Genomic DNA, 17,520 nt, shown 5'->3' with positions numbered 1-17,520 from the left:
AAAGTCGTTTTGAATGCTTTCAATCTCCTTGAATATATTCCCCTCAATCACACAAGAATGTCCTTCACCTTTCTAAGCATTGGCCAAAGATTTCAATAATGTTTATTCCTATATTAACCTTCATAATCCACTCTCTACCAAGAGAGACATTTTTGGATACGACCTCCACATCCTCTTCACTTGCCTTAATGGCAAATGGTTCTTGGGATGTAATTCCTTCGTTTGACTCAACCCTAGGTGGCACCTCATAACTCTTGTTGGAGACATTTTGACATATTGAGTGACATTGGCTTGGGACATTAGCTGCGTGGTGAGATAGATAGACGTCCAATCCTGCAGCAGCTAGTTGTTAGGCCTTAGTCTTGGGCTGATCTCAGACTTCAATCAATGATTTCTTCGTTGTTTGTGATTTTCTTAGTTATAACTTTATTGTGATACCGTGTTGTCACGTCTTCAGTCTGCAATTAAGTTTTTATGTGACACTTGACAACTCGCTCATGATTTTGTTATGTGTTATCAACCTAAAACACTAGAAATTACTAAAACAATGATAAAAAGTACATAATATGTTGAAATTAATTTTATACAAATAATCACTAATATGAAAATTGTAATTTTATGATGGTAGAAAAAAAGGGGGATTTATATGATGAAATGTTTGAAAGGGGTAAGGAGGAGTTTCCTAAGTATTTCCCGATTTACTGTAAAAACGAGGTAAAATGAAGTGTTTTCTTTCTCTATCCTAGTCGATAGTCACGTGCGGTCTGAATCCTTTAACGTTAAGCTTTTCGGCCCTCCCAACAAAACCTACAGTCCCACTCTCTGCTAATCTCTGCAAATACTGCAACCCTTTCCCCCATTAGATACCACACCCACACCCACACCCAACTATAAAAAAAATTTACAATGATTCCTGCTTTTTTTTACTATCTATTAACAACATTTGTCCCATCACACCACAATAAGAGTAATTATTACACCCTTTTTAGCTCATCTACTTACAAAGATTCAATCTTTTTTATTTATTAGAGATACCCATTTAATGAAAACTTCAATTTTTGCATGAGCGGAGTAAATTCAACAAGCATTTAGCATTTGTTCTTTTCTTTGGTTCTTCACATTAGTCAGTAAATTTTTTTTTTTTTTTTTGTGGTTTAGTTTCTTGTGTGTGTGAAAATAGGAAAGAAAAAAACTTAGCATTTGTCAGCAAGACATAACCACTATTGTACTAGAAAGTCTGAAACTATCAATATTATTACTCTGTAGGTGTCCTTTGGTGTTTGCCCATTTGCAACTTCTGAAAAACTACTACTATTTAGTAAATTCATTGTATTTTGCAAGATTCTAAGTTGGAGAAACCCTTTTGTATGTTGAAACAGGGAAACAAAAACAGCTTTGGTCAAAGTGAAGAAAAAGGGGGAAATGGCAGGGGCTGGTTCAATGCCATCTATGCCGCCACCCCGCCCAAAATCACCACCTCAGTATCCAGATTTGTATGGAAAGCGTCGAGAATTTGCTAAAGTTCAAATGCTTGAAAGAGAAATTGGCTTTCTTGAGGTGACTTTAGTGCCTATTCTCAACTCTCAGTTTTCTTCTGTTGACTTAAAATTCTCATGTCATTCTTCTTTATAATCAATTTACTGTTGTGTTCTGTAAACCCCTATTTTGAGGTAAATGTTTAGACCATCTCTTACTTAGCCCTTGTTTTTAGTTTTTCATGTTTGTCTTGAGATGGGAAACAAAAAGTACATTGCTTGCTTAATTAAGGGCTGAATCTTTGTTTGATTTAGGATTTGCTGGGATATCAAATGGAGTATATCTAACCTTCACTGTTGCCTCATGCCACTATGCTAAACCAGTGACTAGATGCACAGAATGTACTGTCATGTACACAATTTGAACTCTGAGCAGTTTACCCTTTGATTAATTACTGTCATAAAGACATGCTAATTTGAATTCCAAGATATTCTCTTTATAGAGCTCTTGGACTTTCAGTCTGCTCATTTGCTTCTCAAGTTGTGCGCTTGCTGGTGGAGGAATAACTTAAAGTTTTGATTGGCTTATTTTAGGTGCTTTAGAGACAAAATAGCTTTTAAGATGTTTGGTAGTGTTTGGGTTTAATAAAAAAGTGTTTCTAAATTCTAAGCACTTATTTTTAGGGTAAGTTACAAAAATAAGTCAAAAGAAATCTTATTTATGGCTTTTTGCTTATAAGCTTATCAACCCATCCAATAGGTTCTTCAAGCTTTAAGAAAGTTGCATGATGCAATATTTACCTGTTTAGATTCCTCATGTTTTTTTTTCTGTTAACATATCAATGGAGTTACTTCCACCAGAATTTGTACTTCTTGCACATGTAATGCTGCCCAGCATTGAAACTTTGGAATCTCATTCTTCAAACTGGTCCATACTTTTCTGCTTTCTCCTCTTGAACTTGGGGACTGGAGACTTCCTGTCCCCCCCCTCCACATGGGAAACACAGAAAAGGATAAAGGTATTAGATTTGTGCTCACACTTTGGAGGAATCATAATGCATCAGCTTATGAATTTTATCTATGGAAAAGAAGCTTACTTCATAGTTGATAATTACTTATCTCGACCTATCCCTGGATCTTTAAGGCATTTTCAAAATTTGATCCGGATATGTTTGAAAACACTTACTTATAGGATCATCTTCAACTAACCTACAACCAATAAAGAATTGTCGCGAAATAACCTTGATTTTTGCCTCGCATATATCATTGACAGTATGTACTCTAGTTTCTTTGGTGGGATAAAGGAGATACAGGTGTCCATTTTATGTGGTGCGTTTTGATGTTCCACAATATGCTAGAGATAATATTGCATAGTTACCATAAGCTTGTCTGTACTTTGTTGTGACAAATGTGCAGTATTTTTAATGTTACTAAGTCTTGCTTAAGTGATTTTTGTATGAAGTTATTTCACTTTGCTCTCATTTCAATCCAATTCTTCTGAGCAGGAAGAACTGAAATCCATTGAAGGTCTTCATCCCGCTTCTCGATCCTGTAAAGAGTATGTAGAGAGCATATTTTCTACATTTGCATTTATTCCACATGCTCTGTATTACTGAAGTCATGTGAAGTGAATTTAAGTATGTCCTTTAAAGTGATTCTGTATTGAATGATGTTGACAATTTTGCAGGGTTACAGAATTTGTATTGGAACATTCAGATCCTCTTATACCGACGTAAGATAGTATTCAACTGTCACTTCTACAAGTTTTTCTTGAAGTGGATTTTCAGTATTATATTTTACAACTTCTCATTGCCTTTTTTCCGTCGTAGCAGAATAAAGAAGACTCGTAGATCCCGTTGCTTCTGGAAATGGCTCTGGTATGCTAACTGAGCTTGAAATATCATTGCTGTTCGAGATTCGTTATTGGTTTTATTAAAGTGAGATTCATATAAAAAATAAAGAGACAGGGAGTGATTAGCTTGGCATTAACTGCATGCGAGGACTAAAACTTAAAACATCAGAAACTTTTTATGCATTACTATGAAATGTTCTTAGGCTTAATGGATAAAAATTTAGCATCCTGGTAAGAAATTTGCAAAATGTTGCACATAAACTGTTCAGAACTATATTATTTCTGTGGGTCATAAGCTAGAAGAGTAGAGTACATAGAAACCAAGGTTAGCTGCAACTGTGATCCAACACAGCTGCTTATTTCTCACATTTTAAGTACTAACATACTGTTAGGGATACTTGTGAGAAGTGAATAAAGCTCTATGTTCAGAGAGAGAGAGAGAGAGAGAATACTATTGGTGGCTCATAAGCTAGAAAATAGATGGTAAATAGTAGTACCCAAAGTTGGTGGGAATTGTGTTTTTTGGTGTGGTCACAATTCATATTTTTATGGATTATGTTTGTGCCCTTCCTTCGCTCATAAGCTTCATGAAATCTAGTTATGGTGATGAACTCCTTTCAGGATGAGATTTTTTGGTTTATTTATAAACATGAAGAGTAGGAAATTATTTTTGTGCAATTATAGTGCATCTTTTTGTAGTATCCAAGAGTATGGCTTGGTGGTCAATGTAGTGGGGTTGAGCACTATGAGGTCTTGGGTTCTTTTGATTTTAAAAAAAAGGTCGGTCTCAGATTCAGACACCATAGTTATCAAAAAAAGGATACTGAATATTTTTGTACCTAGCCTTCATAATGCCAATTCTTACTGGAAAAGAAAGATTACAGTAAGAAGAGAGTAATTAGTCTCATCTGCATTGGTGCAGTCGTGAAATATGTGCTCGAGAGATGTTTTCAAGCCTTGTAATCTCAGCTCTGATGAAGTGTGTTATTTTTTCATCAAGGAAGATAACAATTAAGAGGTTACACATCTTTACATAGACACATATTTTTCTATGTTTAGTCAAATTAGCATGTTTCCAAGAGCTAAACAAATTTGCTGCTCTTCTCATTGAGTCGTATGAGACTCATTCAGTTTACAGGAGCTCCCAAGTAATTAGATATAGATTGAATGAGTTTGTGGCTTCTCGTATTGACATAAGTTTCTTACGCATTGTAGTGGCTCTTCATGTTTCAATCTCTCGTGGATTTGTTGCTGGTGCCGATGTCCTAGTATGAAGATGCCTAACTGCTGCTGTAACTGCAATTTATGTAACTGCTGCCCATCTATCAGTTGCTCAATACCTAAGTGTTGTTGTCAATGTTTCTCCTGTCCACGGTCTAAATGCTGCCGCAAGCCTGTCTGCAAATGGAGTTGCTGTAGCTTAAAATGTCCTTCTTGCTTTAGCTGCTCCTCTTGTAGTAACCCATGTACATGTACATGTTCATGTTCTTATCCTAGATGTCCAAAGTTAAATTGTACTTCTTGTTGTAAAAAGTGCTGCTGCTTCTGCCCTTGCTACTTATGTTAGTAGTCATCATAATACTATATCATGCAATAATATTCCTATATCAAAACTGCCTCTATAAAATTGTGAATATATTTGTTTTGAAGTTTCCTTGTTTTATTATTATTAGAATACATGTCAAAGTGGAAGTGAATCTTTCTATCTGTCTATTAGAATACTAAACCTGTCCCCCCTCTGTGTAGCTTTAGAATACTCTACTTTTAACCTGTCTCGCATCAACCTGCTTTTACCCATATTAAATTTTCTTTTACCCCTTTTATTTTACTTGTTCATTTTCATTTATTCTGACTTTCTCCCCCACATAATAATTTCTCAGTCATGTCAATCTCTAGTCATTGAATCCATATTCGTATAGGGAAAGTTATACTGATAAACAAATATATACAATTAATTAGTTAAAAAGTTATAGTTTGTCTTAATTAAAATTTGTAAGCTATTTTTAACTATAATTATATGGCTTGGTTTTTTTTATTTTGTGCAGTTCGCACGTTTGTATAATTTGAATAATATAATGTAACTATCGGGTTCTATCATTATAGAAAAGTTGATGAAATTTTTTTTTCAAAGTATTTGAATTTTTACCGATCTAGTCCAAATTTGAACGAAATCGGAGTCTTTGAGGTGTGGGAAAATTGGTAACAATCGGGTGATGTACTTTTAATTTTAATTTCATGCATAATTAGATAACTCGTTAAAGAATTCGTACGACTTTACGAAATTGAATTCGAACGTGTAGAACTCCCGAAATGGGTCTTAGCATGAAAGGTATTTTCTGAGTGTCATGGTTTAGAGGTGTGTTGTGAAATGAGGATTTTGGAATTCTTGAGATAGCTTTGTCTAGGGAATCCCGCCCTGGCGGGCATTTTTGCCGCGCTGGCGGGGCCGCCTTGGCGGGATGGGCATCGCTATGGCGGGCGAGACGCGACTTGATTTCATTAGGCATAATACATATATTAGACCCTAAACTTAGCTTCAAATTTTAACTTTGACCTCCAACTTTCATAATGCATAGACAGACATTTTGACTATCTAGCTTTTAAATAAATAAACACATGAGTCCTACATGACACAATATACGTAAGACTAGGACAAAAAATGACATGTAGGACATGTGTGTCTATTTGTTCAACTTTATACAAGTTCAAGTGTCTACTTGTGCACACCCAAAATTGAGGGGCATAAATGTGATTGGAAACCAAGTTAAAGGGCATTATTTATGTATTATGTCATTTCATTTATACACCCCTAAACGACCTTAGTGGGCACTTTTCGATTTTTAGAGCTAAGGAACAAACCTCAGGTGACTCCTACTCGTTTTCCACCATTCTTGAGGCAAAAGGTAAGTTTTTCATTCTCCGAATTCATTTTTTTGATCCGTAGTACGTAATAAAATTGGTTAATATCAATGGGGAAAGGTTTTGTTATAGATTCTATGGTGGAAACAACCCAAAATTGGGTACGTGGGATCATGGATATGATCTAGAGTTCATGAAATTGTTAAAAATTTGGTTAGTAAATGTGTATTGATTTCCGTATTGTATTGGGTGGTTGTAGACCAAGAACAAGCGAAACGAATCCGAAAAGGGAACGGTCAAGACTCTTAGGGTTTCAAGTTTGGTTCGAGGTAGGTGATGGTTGTAATTTTGTGATTGTGTGATGTATGCATGCTCTTGATTCATTATGATACTTGTATGTATATGAATGTTGAATTATTGGTCACACTTGTTGTAAACGAGATAGACGAATGATTATATGCCATGAAAAATCACTCTTGATTGTATGACTTAAAAGTATACTTGTGTTTGTGATTGTGGTGTGTTGATAAATCAAATTGTCATGTTCCGCATAACTAACTGGATCGGTTTCCACGTTTCGACATAAAAATGGGATTGGATTGCCACATCAGCTGACAATTATGACCCTTAACTTTGTGTGTGCACAAGTAGACACTTAAACTTGTATAAATTAAATAAATAGACACATTCGCCCTACATGACACACTACATGACAACTTTGTGTCCTATGTGGCATCCTACATGTATCATGTCATATAGGACACGTGTATCTACTTGTTCAAGTTTACACAAGCTTAAGTGTCTAATTGTGCATATTCAAAGTTGGAGGGCATAGTTGACCGATAAAACTAAGTTAAGAGTCACATTTATGTATTATACCTTTATTTTGATTAGTTGATGATTGAAGTTTTGTTCTTTATAATATATAAAACTTATATATCAAATTTGAACTTATTTGGATTATATTTTGCGTTAAAATTTGAAAAATAAAAATAGTATTTCTTCAACAAAATTTCAGATCCACTTGAAATTTTAGCCAATTTCACATGTAAGCAATCATAAATGGAAAAAATGATACGTTGAACTTATGTTTCAAATTTGAACAAAATAAAATAGTATTGCAAGAAAATCATATGCTTACGTCTGAAATTTTAGTCAATTATAATATATATTTCAGATATATGATTTAGAGAAAGGAAAATTTTCAAAATAACAATATTTTAGCTTTTAATTGGATTCCTTAGCAACATTTTCATTATTTATTAAAAATGTCTTTATTTTAGTTTGTTAAGGAATTAGTTATGCATTTATTTTATTTTAATTAATTTGACAGAATACAAATAATTAATAACAGAGAAAATTATGGAACAAATGTCACGATCCAAAATCCGGGCCGCGACTGACACCACACTTACCCTCCTATGTGAGCGAACCAACCAATCTAAACCTTAACATTTCAATGTAATATCAACATAAAGTAATGCGGAAGACTTAAACTCATTAATAAAATCAATAACTATTATTATTCCCAAAATCTAGAAGTCATCATCACAAGAACATCTACGATCAAATTACTAAACTAAGAGTATTCTAAAAGCTAAAAATACATAAGAAGCTAGTCCATGCCGGAAGTTCAAGGCATCAAGACTTGAAGAAGAAGATCCAGTCCAAGCTAGAAGCATTAGCTCACCCTGAATTTTCGATGTAGTAAGACTGGCTTGAATTACTGTTGAGTCGAAGACGACGGCACGTTTGCTGCACTCCACAAATAAACAAGAAGAAAACATAAAAGTAGGGGTCAGTACAAATTACGGGTACTGAGTAGATATCATCGGCCAACTCAAAATAGAAAACAGTATGTATTAAGCAATATCATAAAATCAACTAATATCCTTAGCATGCAGCATTTACAGTTACCATAACCCTTGGTTACAACACCAAGCACATCAATGAGGACTCACACCTCCTCATCATACTCATTTGGGAATTTAGTTCATTAGATTGGATATATTAACATATTTCAAGATTCATTATCTTTATTCCCCTCGTGTCGGTACGTGACACTCCGCTCTTCAATATACTATCCTGGTGTCGGAACGTGACACTCCGATCCTCAATTCTATCCTGGTACCGGAACGTGGCACCCGATCCATATTCTATCCTGGGGTCGGAACGTAACACTCCGATCCTCATATACTATCCTGGTACCGGAACGTGGCACCCGATCCATATTTTATCCTGGTGTCGGAACGTGACACCCGATCCTCATATATTATCCTGGTACCGGAACGTGGCACCCGATCCATATTCTATCCTGGTGTCGGAACGTGACACCCGATCCATATTCTATCCTGGTACCAGAACGTGGCACCCGATCCCCTAATCTCACTACTTTCGTTCATCAAGCCTTCTTTTATACCAAGGCATCATCATTAACAAAGTAAATTAGGGTTTCTTTTCAAGATTTGGGATTCAATAGCTTCATCATGCTTATTTATTTACAATTACATAATCACATCATTCATGCAAGCATACAATTAAACATATAGAAGGTTTTACAATACTACTAACACCTATCATTCGCTATTAAGAGTTTACTACGAATAACATGAAAACCATAACCTACCTCCACCGAAGAATTGAAATCAAGCAAGTTAATCCTCAAAGCTTGGTGCTTTCCTCTTCTCTCGATCGGTTCTCTCTCTTCCTTCTTGTTCTTTCTGTTTTCTTATTCAAGCCCTCTTTCTTTTACCCTAATTAGTATATAATTAAGAATAAAGGATGGCAATAATACCCCACTAATTAACTTAAGGGTACCTCTTTTAACCTCCAAGAATTTGAGTTATTAATATAAACCCACGAAATATATAATTATAGCATGAATAGTCCAAAACGCCCCTTTAAAACTTAACCAGAAATCCGACTCCAACTGGGATTATGCAAACTGTGACGGGCCGTCGCGCCTGCGACGGTCCGTCCTGCTGTCCGTCACATAGTTCAGAAACTTGATTTTGGTTGAATGGCCTGTGACGGTCCGTCACACCTGTGACAGTCTGTCACACCTGTGACAGTCCGTCCTGCCACTCCGTTACGAAGTTCAGAGAGTCGATTTTCAGTACCCAATTTCAGATTTTCTAAGTGTTTTGAAACGAGACCCTGCGACGGTCCGCCGTGGGGTCCGTCGCTTCTGCCAGTTTTTCCAGAGTTGAAGTCTGTTGCTCAAAACGACTAAACAGGTCGTTACAATAGATACCAATTTACCCATCGTTCGTCCCCGAACGATCACAAGAAGGAAAACAAGGGAGAAAAGGAGTACCTGAATCTGTAAACAGATGTGGGTATCTTTCTTCCATATCTGCCTCCTTCTCCCAAGTGGCTTCTTCAACCGGTCGATTCTTCCGTTGCACCTTGATGGATTCAATCTCTCTTGCATTAGTACTGCACCCAAACCAGAATAGGATGCATCACAATAAACAATGAAGTTCTTACCCTCTACTGGCAAGGTAAGGATAGGTGCGGTAGTCAACAAAGTCTTGAGCTTCTGAAAGCTTTCCTCACATTCGTCCGACCATACAAATGGAACATTCTGCTTAGTCAAGTTCGTCAATTGGGAAGCAATAGAAGAGAATCCCTTGACAAATCGGCGGTAGTAGCTAGCTAACCCAACAAAGCTCCTTATTTCTGACACATTAGTAGGTCTTACCCAATTTTTTACTGTCTCAATCTTAGAAGGATCCACCATCACTCCTTCTTTAGAAACCACGTGCCCCAAGAAGGACATTGCATCTAGCCAAAACTCACACTTAGAGAACTTGGCATAAAGCTTTTTCTCCCTCAACATTTCCAATACCATTCTCAAATGCTCTTCATGTTCCTTCTTGTTCTTTGACTATACCAATATATCATCAATAAATACGATCACGAAGAGGTCCAAATATGGCTTAAAAAATCCCGTTCATCAAGCTCATGAACGCAGCAGGGGTATTCGTAAGACCAAAAGACATCACTACAAATTCGTAATGCCCATACCTCGTTCGAAAAGCAGTCTTTGGCACATCCGTTGCCCGTATTTTCAATTGATGATAACCGGATCTCAAGTCAATCTTAGAGAAGACACAAGCACCTTGTAACTGATCGAACAAGTCATCAATACGGGGAAGAGGATACTTGTTCTTTATGGTTACCTTGTTTAGTTGTCTGTAGTCTATACACATTCGAAAACTCCCATCCTTCTTCTTTACAAACAAAACCGGAGCACCCCAAGGAGATGCACTTGGTCTAATAAAGCCTTTGTTCAATAACTCTTGAAGTTGTGCCTTTAACTCTCTTAACTCTGCGGGAGCCATTCTATAAGGGGGTATAGAAATGGAGCGTGTGCCCGGTTCGAGATCGATACAGAAGTCAATATCCCTATCTAGTGGCATACCAGGAAGATCTGCAGGGAACACATCCAGAAACTCACGGACTACTGAAACCGACTCAATCGAAGGCACTTGGGTAGTGTCATCCTTGAGATGTGCCAAGAAAGATAAACACCCTTTACTAACCATTTTCTTAGCACGAAGAAAGGAGATGATACGCACCGGATTGGAAGTGTAGTCACCCTCCCACACTAACGGATCTGTCCCAGGCTTGGCTAACGTCACCGTTTTAGCATTACAATCCAAGATCGCAAATTGCGGAGAAAGCCAAGTCATACCCAGAATTACATCAAAATCACCCATTTCTAAGATAACCAAATCTACATAAGTGTTGCTCCCCACAAAGTTCACCAAACAAGACCTATACACCTTTTCAACTACCACAGACTCACCCACCGGAGTAGAAACACGAATAGGCATATCAAGTAATTCACAATGTAAAGTTAGACCATTAGCAAACGAGGAAGATACGTAAGAAAATGTGGATCTAGGATCAAACAATACAGAAGCCATGCAATCACAAACCAAAAGATTACCTGTGATGACAGCATCAGATGCCTCTGCTTCAGACCGCCCAGGGAAAGCGTAACAATGGGCCCTATCGTTCGTCTGTCCGTTGCCCCTACCTTGTTGTGATGTAGTGGCTCCAGTTTGCCCATCACCTCGGCCGTTTTGGTGACCACCATTTCCTCGACCACCACGTCCTCCAGAATAACGGCCTCTGCCATGACCACCTCTACCTCTAACATTTGGAGGTCTGTAACTCTGTTTTGGACAATATCTCTTAATATGTCCAATCTCCCCATATCCATAGCACTCTCTGGGTTCATGCATAGGTCTCTCAGAGAAGTGTTGACCGGTCGGAGGTGGACCCCCAACTACAGTCTGTAGTGAAGACTGAATTGGTCAGACTGAGTAACTTCCCGAACCCTGTCCTCTAGTGTAAGCATCATTAAACTCACCTCCCTTTTGAAACCTTTTTGATGTCGATGTCGGGGTGAAGTCGTCTGGCTTCACTCCTTCCACTTCTATCACAAAGTCTACCACCTCTTGGAAGGATTTTGCCGTTGCCGCTATCTGTAAGGCCGAAATCCGCAATTCTGACCTCAACCCCTTCACAAACCGGCGAATTCGCTCTTGTGGACTGAAACACAGCTGGGTGGTATACCGGGATAATGCACGAAACTTAGCCTCATATACATTGACCGACATCCTACCTTGCTCTAGGCTCAAGAACTCATCCCTTTTCCTATCCCTCAAAGTTCGGGGGATATACTTCTCCATAAACAAGCTAGAGAATGAGGCCCAAGTCATAGGCGGTGCCTCTGTTGGTTGACACTCAATATGTGACCGCCACCACATTTTGGCGTTCCCTTGAAACTGATAACTCACGAACTCAACACCAAACCGTTCTACTATACCCATCTTGTGTAGTAGCTCATAACAGTCAACCAGAAAATTGTAAGCATCCTCAGATTCCGCACCCTTGAAGACTGGAGGTTTCAATTTCAAGAACTTACTGAAAAGTTCATGCTGATCATTTGTCATTATAGGCCCAGTAGTCAGACGTGGAAACGTGCCTATTTCCAATGGAACATCCATGCGGGGAGCCATAGTAGCCGCATGTTGTACCTCCGGAGCCTGAGGTGCTGGTGCAGAAAACACTGGGGGTGTCTGGCCCTGATCAGATAACCCGCTAAGATAAGCCAAAACCTGATTGATCATCTCTGGGGTAGGTTGGGGTGGCAATCCCTCATTCTGCACTTGTTCAGTTTCCCCATCCTCCCCTTCTCTTATTACTTCCTCAGTCGGTGGAGGAGTCACTGCCTAGTATCAGATGGGCTAGGCGCTCGTCCTCTTCCCCTAGAGGACGTCCTCCTACGACCTCTACCACGGCCCCTTGCCGCTGTTCTTCCTTGAGCCACAGCCCCAGTGGCTGGCTCAGTTGTTTCTTGTCTGGCCGGTGTTGGTGTTGATGCTGGCGTAGTCGTTGCTCTAGTTCTAACCATCTGCGAAATAGAGTGAAGATGGTCATATACCAATTTGTATCACCTAGATACCAATTGGACCCAAGTAATAGCACGAAAGAAGAAAGAAAGAATGGAATTTTCCTAAAGTCTTATAGCCTCTCAAGGAAAAGTAAAGGCGTCCCCCTACCATTCCTTAAGACTCTACTAGACTCGTTCTTGTGTGATGAGACCAACGAACCTAATGCTCTGATACCAAGTTTGTCACGACCCAAATCCGGGCCGCGACAGGCACCCACACTTACCCTCCTATGTGAGCGAACCAACCAATCTAAACCTTAACATTTCAATGTAATATCAACATAAAGTAATGCGGAAGACTTAAATTCATTAATAAAATCAATAACTATTATTATTCCCAAAATCTAGAAGTCATCATCACAAGAACATCTACGATCAAATGACTAAACTAAGAGTATTCTAAAAGCTAAATATACATAAGAAGCTAGTCCATGCCGGAAGTTCAAGGCATCAAGACTTGAAGAAGAAGATCCAGTCCAAGCTAGAAGCATTAGCTCACCCTGAATTTCCGATGTAGTAAGACTGGCTTGAATTACTGTTGAGTCGAAGACGACGGCACGTTTTCTGCACTCCACAAATAAACAAGAAGAAAACATAAAAGTAGGGGTCAGTACAAATCACGGGTACTGAGTAGATATCATCGGCCAACTCAAAATAGAAAACCGTATGTATTAAGCAATATCATAAAATCAACTAATATCCTTAGCATGCAGCATTTACAGTTACCATAACCCTTTGTTACAACACCAAGCACATCAATGAGGACTCACACCTCCTCATCATACTCATTTGGGAATTTAGTCTATTAGATTGGATATATTAACATATTTCAAGATTCATTATCTTTATTCCCCTCGTGTCGGACGTGACACTCCGCTCCTCAATATACTATCCTGGTGTCGGAACGTGACACTCCGATCCTCAATTCTATCCTGGTACCGGAACGTGGCACCCGATCCATATTCTATCCTGGTGTCGGAACGTGACACTCCGATCCTCATATACTATCCTGATACCGAAACGTGGCACCCGATCCATATTCTATCCTGGTGTCGGAACGTGACACCCAATCCTCATATACTATCCTGGTACCGGAACGTGGCACCCGATCCATATTCTATCCTGGTGTCGGAACGTGACACCCGATCCATATTCTATCCTGGTACCGGAACGTGGCACCCGATCCCTAATCTCACTACTTTCGTTCATCAAGCCTTCTTTTATACCAAGGCATCATCATTAACAAAGTAAATTAGGGTTTCTTTTCAAGATTTGGGATTCAATAGCTTCATCATGCTTATTTATTTACAATTACATAATCACATCATTCATGCAAGCATACAATTAAACATATAGAAGGTTTTACAATACTACTAACACCTATCATTCGCTATTAAGAGTTTACTACGAATAGCATGAAAACCATAACCTACCTCCACCGAAGAATTGAAATCAAGCAAGTTAATCCTCAAAGCTTGGTGCTTTCCTCTTCTCTCGATCGGTTCTTTCTCTCCCTTCTTGTTCTTTCTGTTTTCTTATTCAAACCCTCTTTCTTTTACCCTAATTAGTATATAATTAAGAATAAAGGATGGCAATAATACCCCACTAATTAACTTAAGGGTACCTCTTTTAACCCCCAAGAATTTGAGTTATTAATATAAACCCACGAAATATATAATTATAGCAGGAATAGTCCAAAACGCCCCTTTAAAACTTAACCAGAAATCTGACTCCAACTGGGATTATGCAAACTGTGACGGGCCGTCGCGCCTGCGACGGTCCGTCCTGCTGTTCGTCGCATAGTTCAGAAACTTGATTTTGGGTGAATGGCATGTGACGGTCCGTCCTGCCACTCCGTTACGAAGTTCAGATAGTCGATTTTCAGTACCCAATTTCAGATTTTCTAAGTGTTTTGAAACGAGACCCTGCGACGGTTCGTCGTGCCCTTGACGGTCCGTCGTGGGGTCCGTCGCTTCTGCCAGTTTTTCCAGAGTTGAAGTCTGTTGCTCAAAACGACTAAACAGGTCGTTACAACAAAAAAATTCAAAAAAGGCAAAAAGGATTTTAAACAGAAATTAGTTACATTTTGAAAAGAGCAATAATAGTCATCCTTTGTTGAGTGTTTTTTTTTTCTTGCTTTCTTCTTAAAAACATAAGAAAAATAATTAAAATAATTTAGTTTGTCTTCCGAATCATTCATCTGGTATCTTTCAAAGCTTCTTCAAGTTGAATACAACATATATTTGAAACATAATGTTTCAAAATTGACGACCATAAATGTGTCACATCTAGTGAATAATTGAAAAACTCAAGTATTTTTTTTTGATTTTTTTATTTGTTTGGATGAGATATCATATATGTAGAGTGCAAGAGTGTTTTTTTTTCTAATTGAATCAGTGAAATCTTTGTATGTATTGAGATTTATAGTTTTTTTCGAATATTTTGTATCCAAATTATGATGTAAAAAACGAATGAAATTGTTTTTTGTTATAGTTTAGTAGTTGTTTTTTCTGTTTGAATCCCATTAAGTTAATGTAACTAATCGATCATGAACTATAAGTTGAATACAACAATATATGAATAAAAAAGTGAGATGAGAATATAAAGTTATAAATACAAAGTGAAATTGAATATAAAGTTGTGAATACAAAAAGAAATATTTCTTCATTTGAAATATAAAGTGAATTTGAAAGGTAAAATACAAACTAATCGATCATGAACTATATGCTGAAATATGAATACAAAAATGAGATGAATATACAAAGTTATAAATACAAAGTGAGATTGAACAAAAAAATTGTGAATATACAAGAAATACTCTATTCATTTGAAATACAAAGTGACTTTGAAAGGTAAAGTAGGCACATAAAATACAAAACCTGTTAGTATACAATTAGGTAGAATACAAAATCAAAGAGAAATACAAACTTGTTCACATAGAAATTGAGATTGAAATACAGAATGGATACCCAATAAAATATAAAGTTGTTAGCATACAGTTAGGACAAATACAATTAAGAACAAAATAAAATTAAGAAGAAAATACAAACATGTCGGTATACTAATTGAGATTGAAATACAATGTAAAAATAAAAAATATAAAACTTTTTGATATATAGATAGAATGGAATACACAAATAAAGTGTTGATTCATACATTGTAGACATACATATGTTCTCCCCGAATCTAAAATCCTAAAAGCAAATACAAATATATTAAAAATCAAACAAAATAAAAATATGAATGAATTTGTAGATTCTAATAAATTTGAAATATTAAAACTAAATAAAAAAAGTCAAAAAAAATTTATTTAATCCACTAAAAATGTGAGATGCATAAATATTAGATGATCATGTAAACAAACTTGCATAAAAAAAAATATTAACGAAAAATCTGCAATATGTGTAATGCGAAATATAAATCATAAAAGTGATATTGATATCTGTAATATATAGAATCTGAAATACATACCATTATCGGTGATCTTAAACATCAAATCAAAATAAATCTAAATAAATAATGAAAATTACCTTGCCAATCGAGAAATCAACTTTAATTAATAAAGAGATTTTGTTTAACGATGGAGAAAATTTCTTGAATTAAAATAAATATTTTGATGACCAATTTGTGAGCACCGTCAAGAAAGAGATATGGAAACATTAAAAAGTGTTAGCACATGAAAGGTGGGCGTGAAAACGTGAAAAAGAAATTTTATTGGGTATTAGATTAATAGGGAAGAGTGAAATTCCAAGAAAGAGGAGCAAGAATTCACGTAACTCTATTAAGAAAGAAAACAAAGAAATTTTGATGATTGGTAGTAATGTCTCTTTAAATTGTATCAATGGTGGATGCTTTCAATTTGCTTCATTGGTATTGTGAATGGTAAAAGATATGATAATTTCATTTAGTAAGGAAAGAGAATCATAAATTAATGGATATAAAAAAACTAGAATTTTTTAATTACCTTATATTAATATATTTGATATTTATATTTTATAAAATAAAAAATATTAATAATAAAAAAGAAACTTGCCTTAAAAGTATGAATCGGTGTAAAAAAGTGTAGATTGATGATGGATACAATTTAAACTCAAATCTGAATACATATTATTTTCTAAAATATTATCATTCTGACATTTTAAATAATATTTTAAAAAATTGTTATTTTAACTAAATATATTAGATATTATGACTTAATTACTAATTTTCGAAAATAACAAGCATTGACTTGTTAGCATGAAAAATTAAGGGATGGACATATATTTATACTCCAATATTGTAATAGCTTAGATTAAACTTCTTTTTATTTATTAAAGAATGATTAGTTTTAATGATATTAAAAATAAAAATGATTAATATTTTAATTATTAAAAATAAAGAATGATTAATATTTTAATGACTAAAAATAATAAAGAAAGATATGATAGTCAAAACACATACCTTCTCAAGAGGCATGTAAACAAAAACGGGACTTACATAAATTCCTCTAGTTTAAAGGTTAATTAATTCGATATACACTAGTTTGCAATTACATATCTTACTAATTTTTGGTGTGTCTAGACACGTTTAGATATGTCCAGATACATTAATTTCGGAATACTTGAGATCAAAATAAGGTGTAATTTATTCTATATACATTGTATCCAAGTAGCTCAACAAATAACTCACCTCTCTCTCATCTCCCTCGCCACTCTCTCATGTATTTGATATCCCAAATACATGTGAGTCACACCAAATACATAGATATACATGTGTCTAGTATGATTTGAATGTATCCAAGATACATAACAAATCTTGTTCACCTCTCTCTCTATTTTAGTGTGTGTGGTAGGAAAAATACATGTATCTAAGTGTATCTTTCTCAA

At 36.2% G+C, this 17,520-nt stretch overlaps 1 protein-coding gene and 1 long non-coding RNA gene across 6 annotated transcripts; one reads left to right on the top strand and one right to left on the bottom strand.

Annotated features, from left to right (window-relative positions):
- The first annotated feature begins 775 nt into the window (after positions 1-775).
- On the top strand, positions 776-4,976 carry LOC101251007 (guanine nucleotide-binding protein subunit gamma 3). 5 transcript variants are annotated; one of them, XM_010325696.4, is made up of 7 exons: positions 776-967; positions 1,380-1,557; positions 2,981-3,033; positions 3,163-3,207; positions 3,308-3,352; positions 4,250-4,345; positions 4,543-4,976. In XM_010325696.4, the coding sequence occupies exons 2-7, from the start codon at positions 1,423-1,425 to the stop codon at positions 4,892-4,894; spliced, it is 726 nt and encodes a 241-aa protein (XP_010323998.1). In that variant the 5' UTR covers positions 776-967; positions 1,380-1,422; the 3' UTR covers positions 4,895-4,976. The 5 variants fall into 5 exon arrangements, with proteins under 5 accessions (XP_010323998.1, XP_004243703.1, XP_069143057.1 ...); XM_010325697.4 differs by lacking the exon at positions 776-967 and adding an exon at positions 1,123-1,262; XM_004243655.5 differs by lacking the exon at positions 4,250-4,345.
- Positions 4,977-15,739: 10,763 nt separating this feature from the next.
- Positions 15,740-16,513, bottom strand: LOC109120771 (uncharacterized). Its single transcript, XR_002028198.2, has 2 exons — positions 16,186-16,513; positions 15,740-15,849 (listed from the first exon to the last, which is right to left on the bottom strand). It is a non-coding gene; the product is annotated as an uncharacterized lncRNA (long non-coding RNA).
- Between the last annotated feature and the right edge of the window lie 1,007 nt (positions 16,514-17,520).

This window comes from Solanum lycopersicum, chromosome 7 (assembly GCF_036512215.1).
Source record: "Solanum lycopersicum chromosome 7, SLM_r2.1".
Lineage (NCBI taxonomy): Eukaryota > Viridiplantae > Streptophyta > Magnoliopsida > Solanales > Solanaceae > Solanum > Solanum lycopersicum.
This window is presented reverse-complemented; position numbering and strand designations above follow the sequence as displayed.

Excerpts from the sequence above, each read along its gene's own strand:
- LOC101251007 (XM_010325696.4), top strand. The coding sequence starts at position 1,423 with ATGGCAGGGGCTGGTTCAATGCCATCTATGCCGCCACCCCGCCCAAAA. Across the intron at positions 1,558-2,980 it reads GAGAAATTGGCTTTCTTGAG|GAAGAACTGAAATCCATTGA; the intron begins GTGACTTTAGTG and ends TCTTCTGAGCAG. Across the intron at positions 4,346-4,542 it reads AGGAAGATAACAATTAAGAG|TGGCTCTTCATGTTTCAATC; the intron begins GTTACACATCTT and ends TACGCATTGTAG.